We start from the raw sequence: 16,788 nt of genomic DNA, 5'->3' as shown, positions 1-16,788 counted from the left end.
GTGATACTGTCCCTGGGATGCAGGCAGCCTAGTGACACTAAGTGAGATGCAGGCATGCATGAAAAGTGGTTACAGTTTGACAGATTTTTTTTAACACACGCAAATTAAACGTTTGCTACAAAACGAATTTTGCAGACATTTTCAATGGCCCCGGCAGCAAGCTAAATATATGATTTATAATTGTGAAGTGAGAATAGGAAAAAAATAAGAAGGTTCTAAATAAACCAAGCGACGTTGTTTATTTTATATGATAGAAAGAAGTCTAAAATTGCTTTGATTTGTTATTTGTCCATTTTCATTATGTCCAATTTCCATGTAAAGTTAACACAAATGCAAAACCAAAACTCGCTGGGAGAAATTCAAAGGCATATTCAGATATAACCATAGGTTTACCGATGAAAATGTCTTAATTTATGCCTGCCTGGAATTCACAAAGGGGTTTATGGCCGGCGTAAGTCTACTTTACAATTGATGAATTCTCCCCGGATCCACTTTGAAAATAGTCCCACCACCACCATCGGACACATGAAAGGGAAAAAAAGGGAGTGATAGAAACGTAAAGGCTACAACGGCATTTTGTCGGAGAGACCAACACACGAACCATGCTAGTTTCACAGACAAAAATGTGTACTTGCTCACTTTGATCGGCTGTTTAAGGGTGAGTCTGTATAGTAGGTAAATTAAATTCGCCTACAGAGCACGGCTATAACGCTTTCTCTATGAAGCTAAGGAAACTGGTGTTACTGTAAAAACTGATCGTTTTATATTCAGCCTTTTCGCGCCTTTTAGGCTCCCTAGAGTTTCTATAAGAGACTCGCTATCCCTTGGCTTCTCCGGTCTCCATGGTTTCCCCAACCTTCTTCCAGAGTTCTGTTTGTGCTGTAGCGCCTTCCGGTTACCGTGGCAACCAATGCCCGGGACCCACCGCGCGCTTAAAACGCGAGGTAGTAAGCTGCCTTAGACCAGTAGCAAGTTAAGCCCAGAACTGCACGTAAGAGCACGGGAAAAGTGCCGGGGGACCAAAATATACGTTAACACCCGGAACCAGGCGCCAGATATACATCATGACCTCGGACTGCGGTCAGGACAGACTCGAAACGGTCATACAGGTCAGTGCGCGACCCTCCCTATCCGAAACTAAGCAGAACAGGCATGGTGCCTTGCACCGCCATTCGTATTCCACCCAAGGGCTGGGCCACTGATCTAGTCAATGTGCATTCAGTCCTGCTTGGCGTCCCAGGAAAATGCTAGCGTAAGGGTGTTTTTGCTAACAAACCACAACACGTATGGCACATTTCCCTTGCATTAGCACATGGGGCAAACTTGCGACGCTGTTCAAGAGGACAGGCAGGGTTGGGACACTGCCATCAAACATTATTCCCCACTTATGACCGAAACTCACGATATTTGTTGACAACCGTTTTTACTGTTTTTTCATTTTTGGTTTCCTCGAGCCATCCCCATTCAAACCTAAGTTAGTGGACAAACGAGGGTCATTCCAATACCTTAAGTGGGACGGAAAAACGTGACGTGCCCTAAAACGGATGCTTAAGAAACCTTTACAGGAGGCGTGGCATGTGTAATTCATGTATGTGAAATTCCATCTTGTGTTTGACAAATGAATAAATGGGATATAACTGACAAAGCATAATCAAAGTCAGCAGGATATTTTATTTAACAGTTTTTGTAGCATCTTTATTCAGGCTCTAATACAATAAAGTTCACAAAGTTTAAAAGTTAATGACCATGCATTATTCAATTAAAGTGAGATTATTCTTTGGTCCTGGAACAGCAATGGTAAACAACAGTGGCCACTTATCACTTAGTTCCTTCATGTGTCACAAAAAGGACTTCTAGTGACAGTGCTTTGCAACGGTAGCCTGTGACGGGCAGGAAGACGTGTTTTTTTCTTCAAATGGCGAATGACAGAAATAGAGCGCCAAATAGAGCTCTGGTTCGATGTCCATTTTTTTGGTTTTGCATAGACAGTGCATGTGCTGTCGCTTCGAGACATGTTGTTTACAGTTGGTGGGTGTTAGAAATGGGGTATCTAGTTGGCAGTCAGTTTGCACCCTGTCCAAATAGGGACCCACATTCTAGTCAGAGTAAGGGAGATACACAGTGCAGATAACCCCTGTTCACTCCCTTGGTAGCTTGGCACAAGCAGTCAGGCTTATCTCAGAGGTAATGTGTAATGTATTTGTATAAAGGACATACAGTAACACAGTGAAAACACCACAATAGGACCCCACACCAGTTTAGAAACATAGCCAATGTTTATCTAAATCAAACCAAACCAATCCAACATACACATGTAAGGATTAAAGAAAAAAGAGTCTTAATCTATAAGAATCAATGGATGCGTTGTTTTAGCATAAAGTACCTGGTATAAATCAAAAATAGAACCGCAGGGGGAGAGTGCGTCAGAAATACAAGTGATGCGTTGATTTCTTATCCGTAAGTGAGGTTGTGCGTCAATTCTTTCTCTCTCGGGTAAGCAGTGTGTCGATTCTCTCCTCGCAGGGAAGGGATGTGTAGATTTCCGGACAAGAAGTCTCAGATCTGCGCTGTGATGTTGAAGATTTTGACTGTCAGGGATGTTGCGTGGAAAATCCAGACGCACAGCAAAAGTGAAGTTGTGCTGAGCTGACGATGCATTGATTTTTGCAGCTGTGAGGCAGACACGTCAATTTCTGCAGGTTCTGTGTTGATTTCTGCAGCTGTGAGGCAGATGCTATCGATTTTTCTGCTGTTTGCCTCCTGTGCGTGATCTTTACTCAGGTTCTGACAGCTTCTCCTTCCAGGGGCCTAGGGACTGGATACGGCACAACTTGGCAAGTCAGGGGGTCTTAGCAAGAGAGCCCAGGTGCTGGCAGATGAAGTCTTTGATGTCCCTGAGACTTTTTAACAGGAGACAAGCTCAGCCAAAGCCCTTGGAGAAATTTCACAAGCAGGATACACAGCAAAGTCCAATCTTTGTCCTCTCTAAGGCAGAAGCAGCAATTGCAGGCCAACCCAGCAAAGCACACATAGCAAAGGGGCAGTACTCCTCCTCACAGCTCTTCTCCTTGGCAGAGGTTCCTCTTGATCCAGAAGTGTTCTAAAAGTCTGAGGTTTTGGGTTCATTACTTATACTCATTTCTTCCTTTGACGTAGGCAAACTTCGAAGGAAAGTCTATGTAGTGCACAAGACCCTTCCCCCCCTTCCTTGCACTGCCCCAGCCACACTTTAGTGGATTAGAGACTCTATTGTGTGAGGTCAGGCACAGCCCTTTCAAGTGCAAGTATCTGCTCCTCCCTCCCACTCTAGCCCCGGAAGACCCGTCAGGATATACAGGACACACATCAGCTCCCTTTGTGTTACTGTCTAAAGTGAATTCACAAACAGCCCAACTGTCAGTCTGACCCAGACGTGCGTTCGTCAGCCAAGCAGATGCACAGAATGGTTAACCAAGAACATGTCCACTTTCTAAAAGTGGCATTTGCCAGTAGGCAGTCTAAAAACCAACTTTACCAAAAGATGGATATATATTTTTTTAGTCAGTTTAGAGACCTCAAACTCTACACCTCTATCTTTTTCCAGTGGGAAACCGCCCTTAAAAGGTATTTAAAGGCAATCCCCATGTTAACCTGTGGGAGAGATATGTGTTGTAATGGTGAAAAACACATTTGACAGTATTTTACTATCAGGACATGTAAAATACATCAATACATGTCCAACCTTTAAAATACACTACACCCTGCTCATTGGGCTACCTAGGACCTACCTTAGGGGTGCCTTACATGTAGTAAAAGAGAAGGTTTGGGCCTGGCAAGTGGGTACACTTGCCAGGTCGATTGAGCAGTGCACAACTGCACACACAGGCATTGCAATGGCAGGTCTGAGACATGTTTGCAGAACTACTCATGTGGGTGGCATAAGCAGTGCTGCAGGCCCACTAGTAGCATTTGATTTACAGGCCCTGGCCACCTCTAGTGCACTTTACTAGGGACTTAATAGTAAATCAAATATGCCAGTCCGGGATAACCAACCATAATCACAATTTACACAGGGAACACTTGCACTTAAGCACTGGTCAACAGTGGTAAAGTTCCCAGAGTACCAAAACCAGCAAAAATGAAATCCAGCACACAGTCAGAAATACAGGAAGCAGAAGCAAAAAGACAGGGAAAACCACACCAAGGATGCCAGATCTAACAGTGGGCTCGGCCTGCCCATCAGCTTGACACTGGTTAGCTTCAGCATGGGTCACCTCTGCTTCTTTTCTATTTGGCACGGCATGCATGCGTCATATCGTCTCTCCTCCCCTGGAATATTGACTGAGTACCTGTGTCCTTCCACTGCTCCTGTTTTTAGAGCTACTTTTTCTTTGTTTTCAAGCACTCCACATGTGTGCACTCTAATATCCCTGTTGATGTTGCGTATATCCCTTCTCATCCGCCTTCTCCCATCATTATGTCTCTCCCCTTCACCCCTGTTTCATCTTATCCCCCACATGCCCCTTGTCCATCTCTCTCCACTGGCCCTCGTGTATATTTCGTCTCCCCCATTCACTTGTCTTAGTGCCTTTCCTTGCCCTTTGTTTTGCCTGTGTGTTCTTGTTTTTAACAGGATGCGCAAAGCAGAGGTGAGGGCAACTGGGTTGCCGAGATGTTACTAATAAGCTATGTCTGCTGAAGAATTGGGGAGAGGCAGGCTGTCTGCCCATTAACGGAGGCCACTGTGTATAATGCTGTACTCATTTATGAACGAGAAACAAGATAATTTCTGCTTTCTTTGTCAAACAGTGAGCCCATCTCAGACCAACAAACATGCATGCCCACTTGTACAGTCTTTCTATATTATGGAGAGGCAGGAGTGCAGCAGTGCGCCGTAGAGAATTGTATTTACTTGTGAACTAATGGCTAGCTCCAACTGGCACATGGTCATCCTCCCACAGAATGCTATCAACATACACTGCACTGTACATGTAAGGCTGCACTACCACTCCAGTCCCCATCTCTCTCCCCTGTTTTGACCACCCGAGGTGGAAAAGTCATCTTCCGTCCCTCACTGCTAGGACTGCTGCAGAGCATGGGTGTGGAAGTGAGGCAGCCAGGCTGACAAGCTGTGTGGTGGCAGGTACAGTGTGTCCCAAGACCATTCACTTTTAGCAACCCCCCTAATCTCACGTTAATGGCGTTTCTCTGATGTGTGGTGGTTAAAAAAAAATTCTCCCTTGTCAAAATGTCACATTCGGAGAGGTGACTGGCTTTCTATGGTACCTTTCTAAGACTAAAATCAACCTAAGTCGTCATGAAAAGCAGAATTTAGAACAAACTGGATATGGAAGTGGTATTTCGATTAGATAGCCACATAACTATGCTTTTAGAGGACGTTAATAAGAAAATTACTTCAGAAGTGGCATACAGCGATTTATATAAAAAAAAATAAGATTTCTTAACAAAATATTATTTGTTTCTATAGCATTTGTGACAGGAATGTTCTTTTTTTTTTTTATGTTCCATAACTAGAACAAACATAAGTAGGACGTCTAACCTGCATTGTAGAAAGCATGGCATCTTTGCATTTTAACTGAAAACTTTACATTTCTTTATTTTCTCGGAAAGTGCTTGGTTGACTCATGGACCTTCATACCAAGTCTGTGTCTTGTGGCAGTGGTTGATATTTTATCTGAGAATCGGGTGTTTTGAACAGTTACCAGGAATGAAAGGGGATATTGCTGGATGATTTCCCCGGGAAACATTAAAGTGCGAGACCTAATAGTTCAGCCATCCAGTGATTATTAAAAGATGGAAAGGGATGAGCCATAAAATACATCACTGACACTGTAACTGTGGGCTTCCTCCTCTGGGAGTAAGCTACCATCCTCATTCTCTTACTCAGTCCATGCCAAAACATACTATAAAATAACAAGACATGCCATGTCATACTATATGAAAATCTCATACCACACCATGCCATACAATGCCATATAACACTGTGCAATGACAGGCCATACACATGTTGTCATACAATCATACTATAATATTATATAATATTCTTTTTGAAAATGTTGTACAACATTCTAAAGAGGAGGTAAAGCCAATAGATCTTGAATAGGTTAGTCCTATTGGTTTTGCCAATGCTTGTTTGGCTTAGCCAGGCCCAACCCTCATGGGCCCTGGGCTATTCACACAAGTGGTTCTTTCTTTGTCTTGTGCTCTTATGTTCGCATTCATGCAGTGTGAAGGAGGACTCCCTATCACTGAGTTAGGACTGAGGAGATGTACACTAGGTCATTCTTCAAAGATCCTGATCACCCGTGCTGCCTTTGCCAAGACTGAGTCAAGATAAATCAGAGGGTTACTGTGATCAGTGAGCACGGAGCCCTTGCAATCTTTGGATAGTCACTGAGGTTAACCATTTCTAGCGTTGTTTCATAAATACAATGTGAACGTCTGTCGCCTAAAAGAAAGTAGCCAGAAATATAAAATACCACAACTTTAACCATAAATAATTGACACTGACTGAGTGAGCAAGATGAACGAGCTCAGCACCGACGAGTCCGATTCATCAAGGGCTATATATTGTGACTAACCTTCCACATAGATGTTGAAGGGGTGGTTCCTGCCAAAGAAAATTTTGAAAAATTGGGGCCACGTTGTTCATTTTACAGATAGGTTTTCAAATAAATTGGCTAGAAAGCTGTAAATTTTACAGGCAGTTATGTAGGGACACTTATAAAATAATTTGATGCACTCATGGTGCACAAGACAAGGCATCAGCAGGGTAATCCCAAAGTCCGTATTTCCTTCTATCTTGGTCTCACTTTTGAAATCTTTCTTTGTCTTTCCTTTTCTTACATTTTTTTTCCTTCATATTTTCGTTTTTTATCTCATTGCTTCTTCCTTTTCTTATTTTCTTTCCATCTTTCTTTTTAGATATTTAACACTGCAGTATCATCAGTTTGAGGCATGTTTAGATTAGAGGCAACCTAATTTACGTCCTACTATGTCTCTTAAATTCACACTCACAACCCTTCCCTCTAGATTCTCTAAGTCCAAATAAGACCCTCTCAATTTTGATTGCTTTTGAGACTGTAAGGTGAGGGGATCAAAAACTATTTTCCATCTTATGCTCCTCTGCATTAAATGTGCTGTAGCTTGTGGTAGATATTGTGGCAGCTTAATCAGATGAATTGGCACTCTGTTATAGAATGGTTGAGCCACAAATATATTTATCTATGGCTACCTATATCTGACAAGCTTTAGTGCTTACCAGGTAAGTCCATGGCCAGTATGTCGAGAAATAATTGCTATCTAATGTCTGCGCCCTTTCTTAACCTCAATTACTGTTCATGGAGCAAGCAAACAACCAGGACTGGCAGCAGTGTAGTCCCAGTATGGACTTTAGTGCTCCCGGACTGGAGCAGCAGTTCTCATACGCACTTAGCCTGGGACAGTTTGAGGTGTCTTTGGAGCATAGTAATGGGGTCTCTGAGAACGATTTTAAGTTTATTAGTGTGAGTCTTGCATGTAACAAAAAAAACAACAACAAAGGGCACTTGATCTTGGTGATGTTGAAACAAGGTGGAGAATATTGTAAACACAACCAGTTAGCGTAAGCAAAACCTACAATACATTTGAATGAAAAGGAGATCAGCTCCCACAATCACCTGCCCCCCACCCCCCAGTGATTTCACATCACCACCCCAATTCTTTATTCAAAACAAAATTCATTAATGTTGGGTTCTTGTTGAATTAGTCAGTCTTTCATGTTTTCAGAGATCACTCTGCATCTCTTCAACCTTTCATCACATTTCTTCCTTTTTGTTGTTCTCGTTGCTGACATCTTCTTATGCTTGGAGAGTAACAGTGATAAGGGCCGATAAAGCAACTTGCTCTAACTGCAAAATGTTTTTGCCTAATGTAGAACGCTCAGTACCATTCCAGTGACTAAATTTAAGGTGCTAAATGTAGCAATTTACATTATCCTATCAACATTTATTCACATTCTACATTGCAGAGTTTTTGTAACGGACATATAGAACTACAAGTAACCTGGCTTTGTGCCAAACCATTAATTATAGTATTCGTGTGAATGTTTAACCTTACTGTAGCACTCTGATTTAATTTGTGAAAATACAGATTACTGAGTGTAGGAGGCTGGCCTGGTTTGTAGTGGTACCAATGGGTACTTACACTCTGCACCAGGTCCAGTTATCCCTTATTAGTGTAGAAGAGGTGTCTAGCAGCTTAGGCTGATAGAAAAGGTAGCTTAGCAGAGCAGCTTAGGCTGAACTAGGAGACGTGTAAAGCTCCTACTATACCACTGGTGTCATATGCACAACATCATAAGAAAACACAATACACAGATATACTGAAAATAAAGGTACTTTATTTTTATGACAATATGCCAAAAGTATCTCAGTGAGTACCCTCAGTATGAGGATAGCAAATATACACAAGATCTATGTACACAATACCAAAAATATGCAGTAATAGCAATAGAAAGCAATGCAAGCAATGTACAGTCACAATAGATTGCAATGAGAGCACATAGGTATAGGGGCAACACAAACCATATACTCTAGAAGTGGAATGCGAACCACGAATGGACCACAAACCTATGTGAGCTGATAGAGGGTCGCTGGGACTGTAAGAAAACAGTGAGGGTTAGAAAAATAGCCCACCCCAAGACCCTGAAAAGTAGGTGTAAAGTGCACCTAAGTTCCCCAGAGAGCACAGAAGTCGTGATAGGGGAATTCTGCAAGGAAGACCAGCAATGCAACAACAATGGATTTCCAGACGAGAGTACCTGTGGAACAAGGGGACCAAGTCCAAGAGTCACACTCAAGTCGGGAGTGCGCAGATGCCCAGGAAATGCCAGCTGAGGGTGCAAAGAAGATGCCACCGGATGGTAGAAGCTGTGGATTCTGCAAGAACGAAGAGGACTAGGAACTTCCCCTTTGGAGGATGGATGTCCCACGTCGTGAAGAAACTTGCAGAGGTGTTCCCACGCAGAAAGACCGCAAACAAGCCTTGCTAGCTGCAAGGGTCGCGGTTAGGGTTTTTGGATGCTGCTGTGGCCCAGGAGGGACCAGGATGTCGCCAATTGCGTGAGGAGACAGAGGGGGCGCCCAGCAAGACAAGGAGCCCACTCAGAAGCAAGCAGCACCAGCAGAAGTGCCGGAACAGGCACTACGAAGAAGAGTGAACCGGAGCTCACCCGAAGTCACAAAAGAAGGTCCCACGACGCCAGAGGACAACTCAGGAGGTCGTGCACTGCAGGTTAGAGTGTCGGGGACCCAGGCTTGGCTGCGCACAAAGGAAATCCTGGAAGAGTGCACAGGAGCAGCTGTAAATCATGCGGTACCCAGCAATGCAGTCTAGCGTGGGGAGGCAAGGACTTACCTCCACCAAACTTGGACTGAAGAGTCACTGGACTGTGGAAGTCACTTGGACTGAGTTGCTGAGTTCCAGGGACCACGCTCGTCATGCTGAGAGGGGACCCAGAGGACCGGTGATGCAGTCTTTTGGTGCCTGCGGGTTGCAGGGGGACGATTCCGTCGACCCATGGGAGATTTCTTCGGAGCTTCTAGTGCAGAGAGGAGGCAGACTACCCCCACAGCATGCACCACCAGGAAAACAGGCGAGAAGGCCGCAGGATCAGCGATACAAGGTTGCAGTAGTCGTCTTTGATACTTTGTTGCGGTTTTGCAGGCATCCAGATCAGTCAGCGGTTGATTCCTTGGCAGAAGGTGAAGAGAGAGATGCAGAGGAACTCTGATGAGCTCTTGCAGTCGTTATCTAAAGAATTCCCCAAAGCATAGACCCTAAATAGCCAGAAAAGGAGGTTTGGCTACTTAGGAAGGAGGATAGGCTAGCAACACAGGTAAGAGCCTATCAGAAGGAGTCTCTGACGTCACCTGCTGGCACTGGCCACTCAGAGCAGTCCAGTGTGCCAGCAGCACCTCTGTTTCCAAGATGGCAGAGGTCTGGAGCACACTGGAGGAGCTCTGGGCACCTCCCAGGGGAGGTGCAGGTCAGGGGAGTGGTCACTCCCCTTTCCTTTGTCCAGTTTTGCGCCAGAGCAGGGCTGGGGGATCCCTGAACCGGTGTAGACTGGCTTATGCAGAGATGGGCACCATCTGTGCCCATCAAAGCATTTCCAGAGGCTGGGGGAGGCTACTCCTCCCCAGCCCTGACACCTTTTTCCAAAGGGAGAGGGTGTAACACCCTCTCTCTGAGGAAGTCCTTTGTTCTGCCTTCCTGGGCCAGGCCTGGCTGGACCCCAGGAGGGCAGAAACCTGTCTGAGGGGTTGGCAGCAGCAGCAGCTGCAGTGAAACCCCGGGAAAGGTAGTTTGGCAGTACCCGGGTCTGTGCTAGAGACTCGGGGGGGGGGGGTTCATGGAATTGTCTCATTGGCATTGGGGTGATAATTCCATGATCTTAGACATGTTACATGGCCATGTTTGGAGTTACCATTGTGACGCTGTACATAGGTAGTGACCTATGTCCAGTGCACGTGTGTAATGGTGTCCCCGCACTCACAAAGTCCGGGGAATTTGCCCTGAACAATGTGGGGGCACCTTGGCTAGTGCCAGGGTGCCCACACACTAAGTAACTTAGCACCCAACCTTTACCAGGTAAAGGTTAGACATATAGGTGACTTATAAGTTACTTAAGTGCAGTGGTAAATGGCTGTGAAATAACGTAGACGTTATTTCACGCAGGCTGCAGTGGCAGGCCTGTGTAAGAATTGTCAGAGCTTGGGTGGCAAAAGAAATGCTGCAGCCCATAGGGATCTCCTGGGACCCCAATACCCTGGGTACCTCAGTACCATATACTAGGGAATTATAAGGGTGTACCAGTATGCCTATGTGAATTGGTGAAATTGGTCACTAGCCTGTTAGTGACAATTTGGAAAGCAAAGAGAGAGCATAACCACTGAGGTTCTGGTTAGCAGAGCCTCAGTGAGACAGTTAGTCATCATACAGGGAACACATACAGGGCACACTTATGAGCACTGGGGCCCTGGCTGGCAGGGTCCCAGTGACACATACAACTAAAACAACATATATACAGTGAAATATGGGGGTAACATGCCAGGCAAGATGGTACTTTCCTACAATGAGCCCTAACCATTTTATGTGAATTATTGCAACATAAAAATTTCGATAAGTTGCATATTGCAGCATCACAGCATAGTATATGTGACGAAAGAAGGCCTGGTTTGAGAAATATATTTTATCGTAAATACAATAATAGGCTTTAAATTGAGTTATATGAGTAGATGCACCTGACCTTCTTTTGTAAGACATCTGCCTCTAAAAGAAGCTTAATTGTATTACATGGTAAAAAGTTCAAAGAGTTAAAGAAATGCGGTTCTGAAAATGCCTTTTTTTTCACTCGAGTACATGTTGTAAACAAAGTACTTATTGAAAGACTACAGTTTGATATAAGACGGAATTTTTATTGTTAACATCGTCTGCAAACGGCTTCCTTTGGGTATGCAGACATCAGCTCCACAGCCCCAGTAGATTCCCATCCTCACACCTGCAGCCATGTGCTGCCGGGTTTCCTTTCAGTTGTTTGGTGCCAGGGTGTGAAATAGGTCTGAATGGAGCTGAGAAAGTCAAGCCCTCGGCCCTTTGTTATGCTGAACTTGGAATAGCGCACATTTACACCTGATTCTCCGCCAAGTCTGCAACTCAACAGGAGTATGGGGTAGGGCTGCTACAAAGGACTGGGCACTGAAGAGTTTATCTTCGGAGAGACAAAAGTTGCGGCGATGCTACACGGAACTTTTCATCCACAGTCAAACATAACCTACAGGTGGAGAAGCAGCTAGGGTCAGGAATCTACTAAAGCACCTATAGGTCACCTGTGTATACATCCAACATTTTACTGTTTCAATTTTCTTTCCATTTATTCACATGGCGGCTTGTGGGTTCAGTGACCTGTGCATAATTTACCAATTGCCTGTCCCCGTTTTCTGGTCTACTTTTAATTTTGTACTATTTATTTTCTGATAGTAATACATTCTTACTCTGATTCACCCGTTTTATAGACACAAATTCTGTACATCCTCATTTGTTTTCATTTTATGTTTTACTGTCAGCTCATTTCCCCTTTATGAGATTCGCAGTTCCTTGGAACTGTAGTTGCTAACCTTATCTTCAGTGTCCAACATTCCCAGATGATGTGCGACCATGTGCCTCATGCATAGTCTTAGCAGTACATGCGCCTCATTCTTAGCTTCAGCAGTGAGTGCACATCTCCTGCAGAAGTTTCAAGCAATGCCATGTTCATACTAGCAAACGCCATAATGTGCCTTCTATGGATTGATTGCATGTTCTGCAAATCTATGTCCAGCATGCATTTGCATTAGACCTGCACTAAATGCATAGCTTGATACAAAGACTCGGCATGGACATCAACTAACCAAAATGCCAGAGGTAGTGAAAGTGACATGACACACCCTTTTACCTTAATGACAGAAAGAGAGATCATACCATGAATCTTCACAGGAAGTGAGGCCACACAACTATATGCTAATGGCATGACAGTATTTGGCAGTGCTGAAGTTCCAAAACAGCTGCAGGATTATTATGACAACACAACTAAGAAATGTCTGTTTTAGGTACCACCAATATTAGAATGCCAACATGATCTTTGAAAGTGATGGGGAGTAATATCTGCCATGAACTGTAGAAAGTGAAGTAAGGTAGCCAGATGCCTTATAAAGGGGTTCTGGTGTGGGTTTATGGGGTCTTCCCTTGAGAACATTTTGAATAAAATGTAATCAAATACTGCATTTACAGCATGATTTTCACATAAATGTGCTCAAAAGCCATAGGCTCCGAAGGGGCACTCACTAAATATTCAAGTCTTTTATAGGCGGACTAGCCAATTAATCTTGATGCTCCCCATTATTTTCAAAAGTGTGGATGTGTGCCCTCTTTATGCCATAGGTACCAGCATGCCAAAAATTGCATACAAAATCCCCCAAGGATCCTTGCTGTGTCAACCCTTTTTAACCTCTACGTGACCCCACTAGCTGCCATCGTTGGAAGCCATACACTCAACATCGTCTCCTTTGCTGACAACACCCAACTGATAGTCTCCCTCAACAACAACCCGACCACCGCCAAAAACAATTTCCATGAAGAAATGAAAGCAGTCGCTGCCTGTATGAAAGATAGTTGCGTCAAACTGAACTCAGACAAAACAGAAGTCCTCATCCTCTGCTCCACACCCTCCGCATGGAATGATTCCTGGTGGCCCTCTGCACTCGGAAACGCCCCCACCCACCACGCCCGCAACTTCGGCGTCATCTTAGACTCATCGGTATCAATGGACCGACAGGTCAGCACTGTCTCATCGAGCTGCTTCCACACCCTGCGCATGCTCTGAAAGATCTACAAATGGATCCCCACTGAAACCAGAAGGACTGTCACCCAGGCCCTAGTCATCAGCCGACTCGACTACGGCAATGCTCTCTGTGCTGGAACCACTGCCAAGACCCAGAGAAGACTACAACGCAACCAAAACGCCTCCGCCTGGTTTATCAAGAACGCCCCACAACACAGCCACACCTCCGCCCTCCTAAGAGACCTACACTCACTGCCTAGTGACAAGAGAATCACCTTTAAGCTCCTGACCCACACCTACAAGGCCCTACACGAAGCCGGACCAGTCTACCTCAACCATAGACTCTCCTTCTACACTCCTGCCAGACAACTGAGCTCTGCCCACCAGGCCCTCGCCAAGGTCACCCACATCCGGAAAACCACAGCCGGAGGAAGATCCTTCTTCCATATCGCCACCAAGACCTGGAACACCCTCCCCATCCACCTCAGGCAATTCACCACTCTGTCTCAGTTCAGGAAGGACCTCAAGACCTGTCTCTTTGACTGATCCTCCCCCTTCTTTCCCCCCGTGCTTTGAGACCCTCACAGGTGATTAGCCGCGCTATACAAATCCCTGATTGATTGAGTGCCAGAATTTTCCATTACAGCCATCCATGTACCATTGGGGGGGGGGGGCAGGGGGGCATGGGCATCCGTTTTTTCATTGTTGCCACGCCTTCATGCCACAGTTGTCCTCCCTTAGGTGAAGAACTTCCTCCAATGTGCTCATGTCAGCATTTTGCAATAGGTGCCTCCAAGCCAAAAGTGTCCTCCGCTTTTCCAGCTCCAGCACTTCCAAGGATGCCAGTATTTATGATAGTTCCCATTAGTATAATAATTATCTACACTATCCCAGGTGCCTGCCATGCTAATACTTGCCAGCAGTAGTATTTTGCCTAGGGTGCCTTTATAAGCCATTAATTACCTACACTAGCCTGGTTCCAGTATTTAGTCACAGGTGCCTGCCATGCTAATACTTGCCTCCAGTATGCCAGCAGTAGTATTTTGCCTGGGGTGCCTTTATAAGCCATTAATTACCTACACTATCACACTACCAATATTTAATCTCAGGTGTCTGTCATGCTTAAACTTGCCTCCTGTATGCCAGTTTTAGTATTTGCCTGGGGTGCCTTTTTATAGGCCAATAATTACCTTTGGTATTTCTGGGCCAATGGTAGACTTACAAGCATTGCACCACATTCTCACACTCTCCTACATTCATTCATATCCACTTATTCTCACTCACTTCACTCATATTTTCACTCACTAGCACTCATTCATTCTCAATCACTCTGGCTCTAACTTTTACTCTTCCACTCATTTTCAGTCAATCACTCTCATTTACACTCTGACTTGTTCATACTTCGGCACTCACACTTACTCCTATTCTCAAACCCCCACTTCACTCACTTTAACTCACTCATTTATTTACATTATCTTATGTTTACCGGCATTCACTCTTACTTTCCCTTGCTCACACTTAATCACACTCACTCGCCCACACTCTAACTCATTCTCCCTCTTTCACTCACTCACAGATATGCTCACTCACTTTAACTCACTCGCCCTTATTGCTACTCACCCACACTCCCTAACTCTCCCTCATATGCATGCTTATTCATTCTCAGTTACTCACTCTTTGTAGTCACTCAGTCTTTCTTACCTATCACTCATTGTCACTCACTCAGATTCACTCCTACTCACTGACACTTATTCTCACTCACTACCTATCACTTGCTTCCACTCACACACACATACTTAGACACCTTTAAGCATGTACAAAATATACATTAAAAATTCTTACCACAGCTGCAGTAAAGGTTTTGTAACCGATCCTGTTGCCAAGTGCTCAATTTTCTATTGCACTAATAGTGAAAGATTCACTATTAGTGTAATAAAAATATGGGCTGAAATCCCCACGTCCATAAGAGAAAGTAACCCCTGTATTCTTGTCACTTCTTTTGCCACTTCTGAGGCCAAAGATCACAAAAGCTCTGTGACCCCTGGCAAACCCCAATTGAAGTCCATAAGGCTAACTCATTGTATACTGTTGCATTGTGAGACCTGTATCTTCTGCTGCAGTGTTATGCAGCTTTTCTGAATAAATGCACCCGCCTTGTTTGCTGCAGCAGCCTAAGTCTTATGTATACCTGCAGTGTAAAGTTGGTTGGAACTTCTGTAGTGTTGGCGTACATCATCTTGATGCAAGCTGAATTGAATGCTTCTAATGCACTGCCATGGTGTCCTTCAAATGTAATTTCTGAAGTGCATTCTTTGACGAGAAAAGGTCAATATAGAAATATGAGGAAATAGGGAGCCGCTGCATAAGCCACATAAAGTGTGCATATATTGCTTGTGCAGAAGCTGTAAAAAACGTGCGAAGATGCAACCATACTAAAAACCATGAAATGTTCCCCTATATCTAAAAGCTCCAAACTGCACCTCCGGGACCTCCGAAACAACGGAATGTGGAGTATTAGGGAAGCAATGTAAGAGTGGGGAGGCAGTGGAGTAGAACGCAAGAGCAGAGAAGGGCAGGGGAGCAAAAGAGTTCAAGGGGTAGAGGAAGCAACAGGTGTGCCGGAGTGGGGGACATAGCATGTAGAGAGCATGATGACAGGGGTTTGAAGGAGAAGGCAGCATGCACTCCCATGGAGTTTTGAAAGCAAAATAATAATACTTCCCTCAACGTAAGAAGTGAAAGTTTACAAGTCATGTAATCAATAGGATGGTAAAGAAGCTGTGCTCCAGGGGAGAAAAGAGGAAGGAAAACCACTGAATAACAGGTAAGTAAATGGGATTGACATGACCAATGGGCTGATTGAAACCCCTCTGTAATTGTTGGTATTGTACATAATAGGTCTTCGACATTAGACAGCTAAAAGCTGATTGTACATGAGTCATTGTATGTATGTGAGTATTTATTAGGCCGCGGCATAATTTCAATAATGCCAGAGTAATTTTGGTTATTCTGTGTTACTGGTTGACATGGCATTACCAGTAATTACGCAATTACTCCCGCTTGCATAAAAAAAAGAGTAATGTGGAGGGGAAAAATCCTAGCGTGAAAACACATTTAGCGAGTACAAGTGGCCGCTCATGTTCACTATTTGTGTTCTGCTGCAATAGCACTATTTCTGAGTGCAAAATGCATCCTTACGTCCATGCTTGATGTTAGGGTGCATTTTACGATTAGAAAGTAGCGCTAAATGGCGGTAGTAAGCTGGGGACAAATCCTAACCCCAGATCACATTTATTGAGTGGGAAAGGCTGCTCATCATCACTATTCATGTTCCGTTGCATCTAGCGCTATTTCTTAGCTCAAAATGCACCCCCATGTACATTTTGGATGTGAGGGGGAATTTCTGCAGTAAGAAATATCGCTGAATG

The 16,788-nt window shown here is 44.4% G+C and overlaps 1 protein-coding gene across 2 annotated transcripts in view; it reads left to right on the top strand.

Annotated features, from left to right (window-relative positions):
• Positions 1-912: 912 nt before the first annotated feature.
• The window catches only part of CROCC2 (ciliary rootlet coiled-coil, rootletin family member 2), an 878,259-nt gene continuing 862,383 nt past the window's right edge, over positions 913-16,788 (top strand). Inside the window, exon 1 of one of the 2 annotated variants that reach the window (XM_069213663.1) lies at positions 913-1,109. In XM_069213663.1, the coding sequence (XP_069069764.1) occupies positions 1,065-1,109 (45 nt within the window). In that variant the 5' untranslated portion in view covers positions 913-1,064. The remainder of the gene's footprint in view (positions 1,110-16,788) is intronic. The other variant, XM_069213664.1, reaches the window with a different exon arrangement.

The sequence above is a fragment of the Pleurodeles waltl genome, chromosome 11 (assembly GCF_031143425.1).
Source record: "Pleurodeles waltl isolate 20211129_DDA chromosome 11, aPleWal1.hap1.20221129, whole genome shotgun sequence".
NCBI lineage: Eukaryota > Metazoa > Chordata > Amphibia > Caudata > Salamandridae > Pleurodeles > Pleurodeles waltl.
Note: the sequence above shows the minus strand (reverse complement) of the source record. Positions and strands in the feature narration are given on the sequence as shown.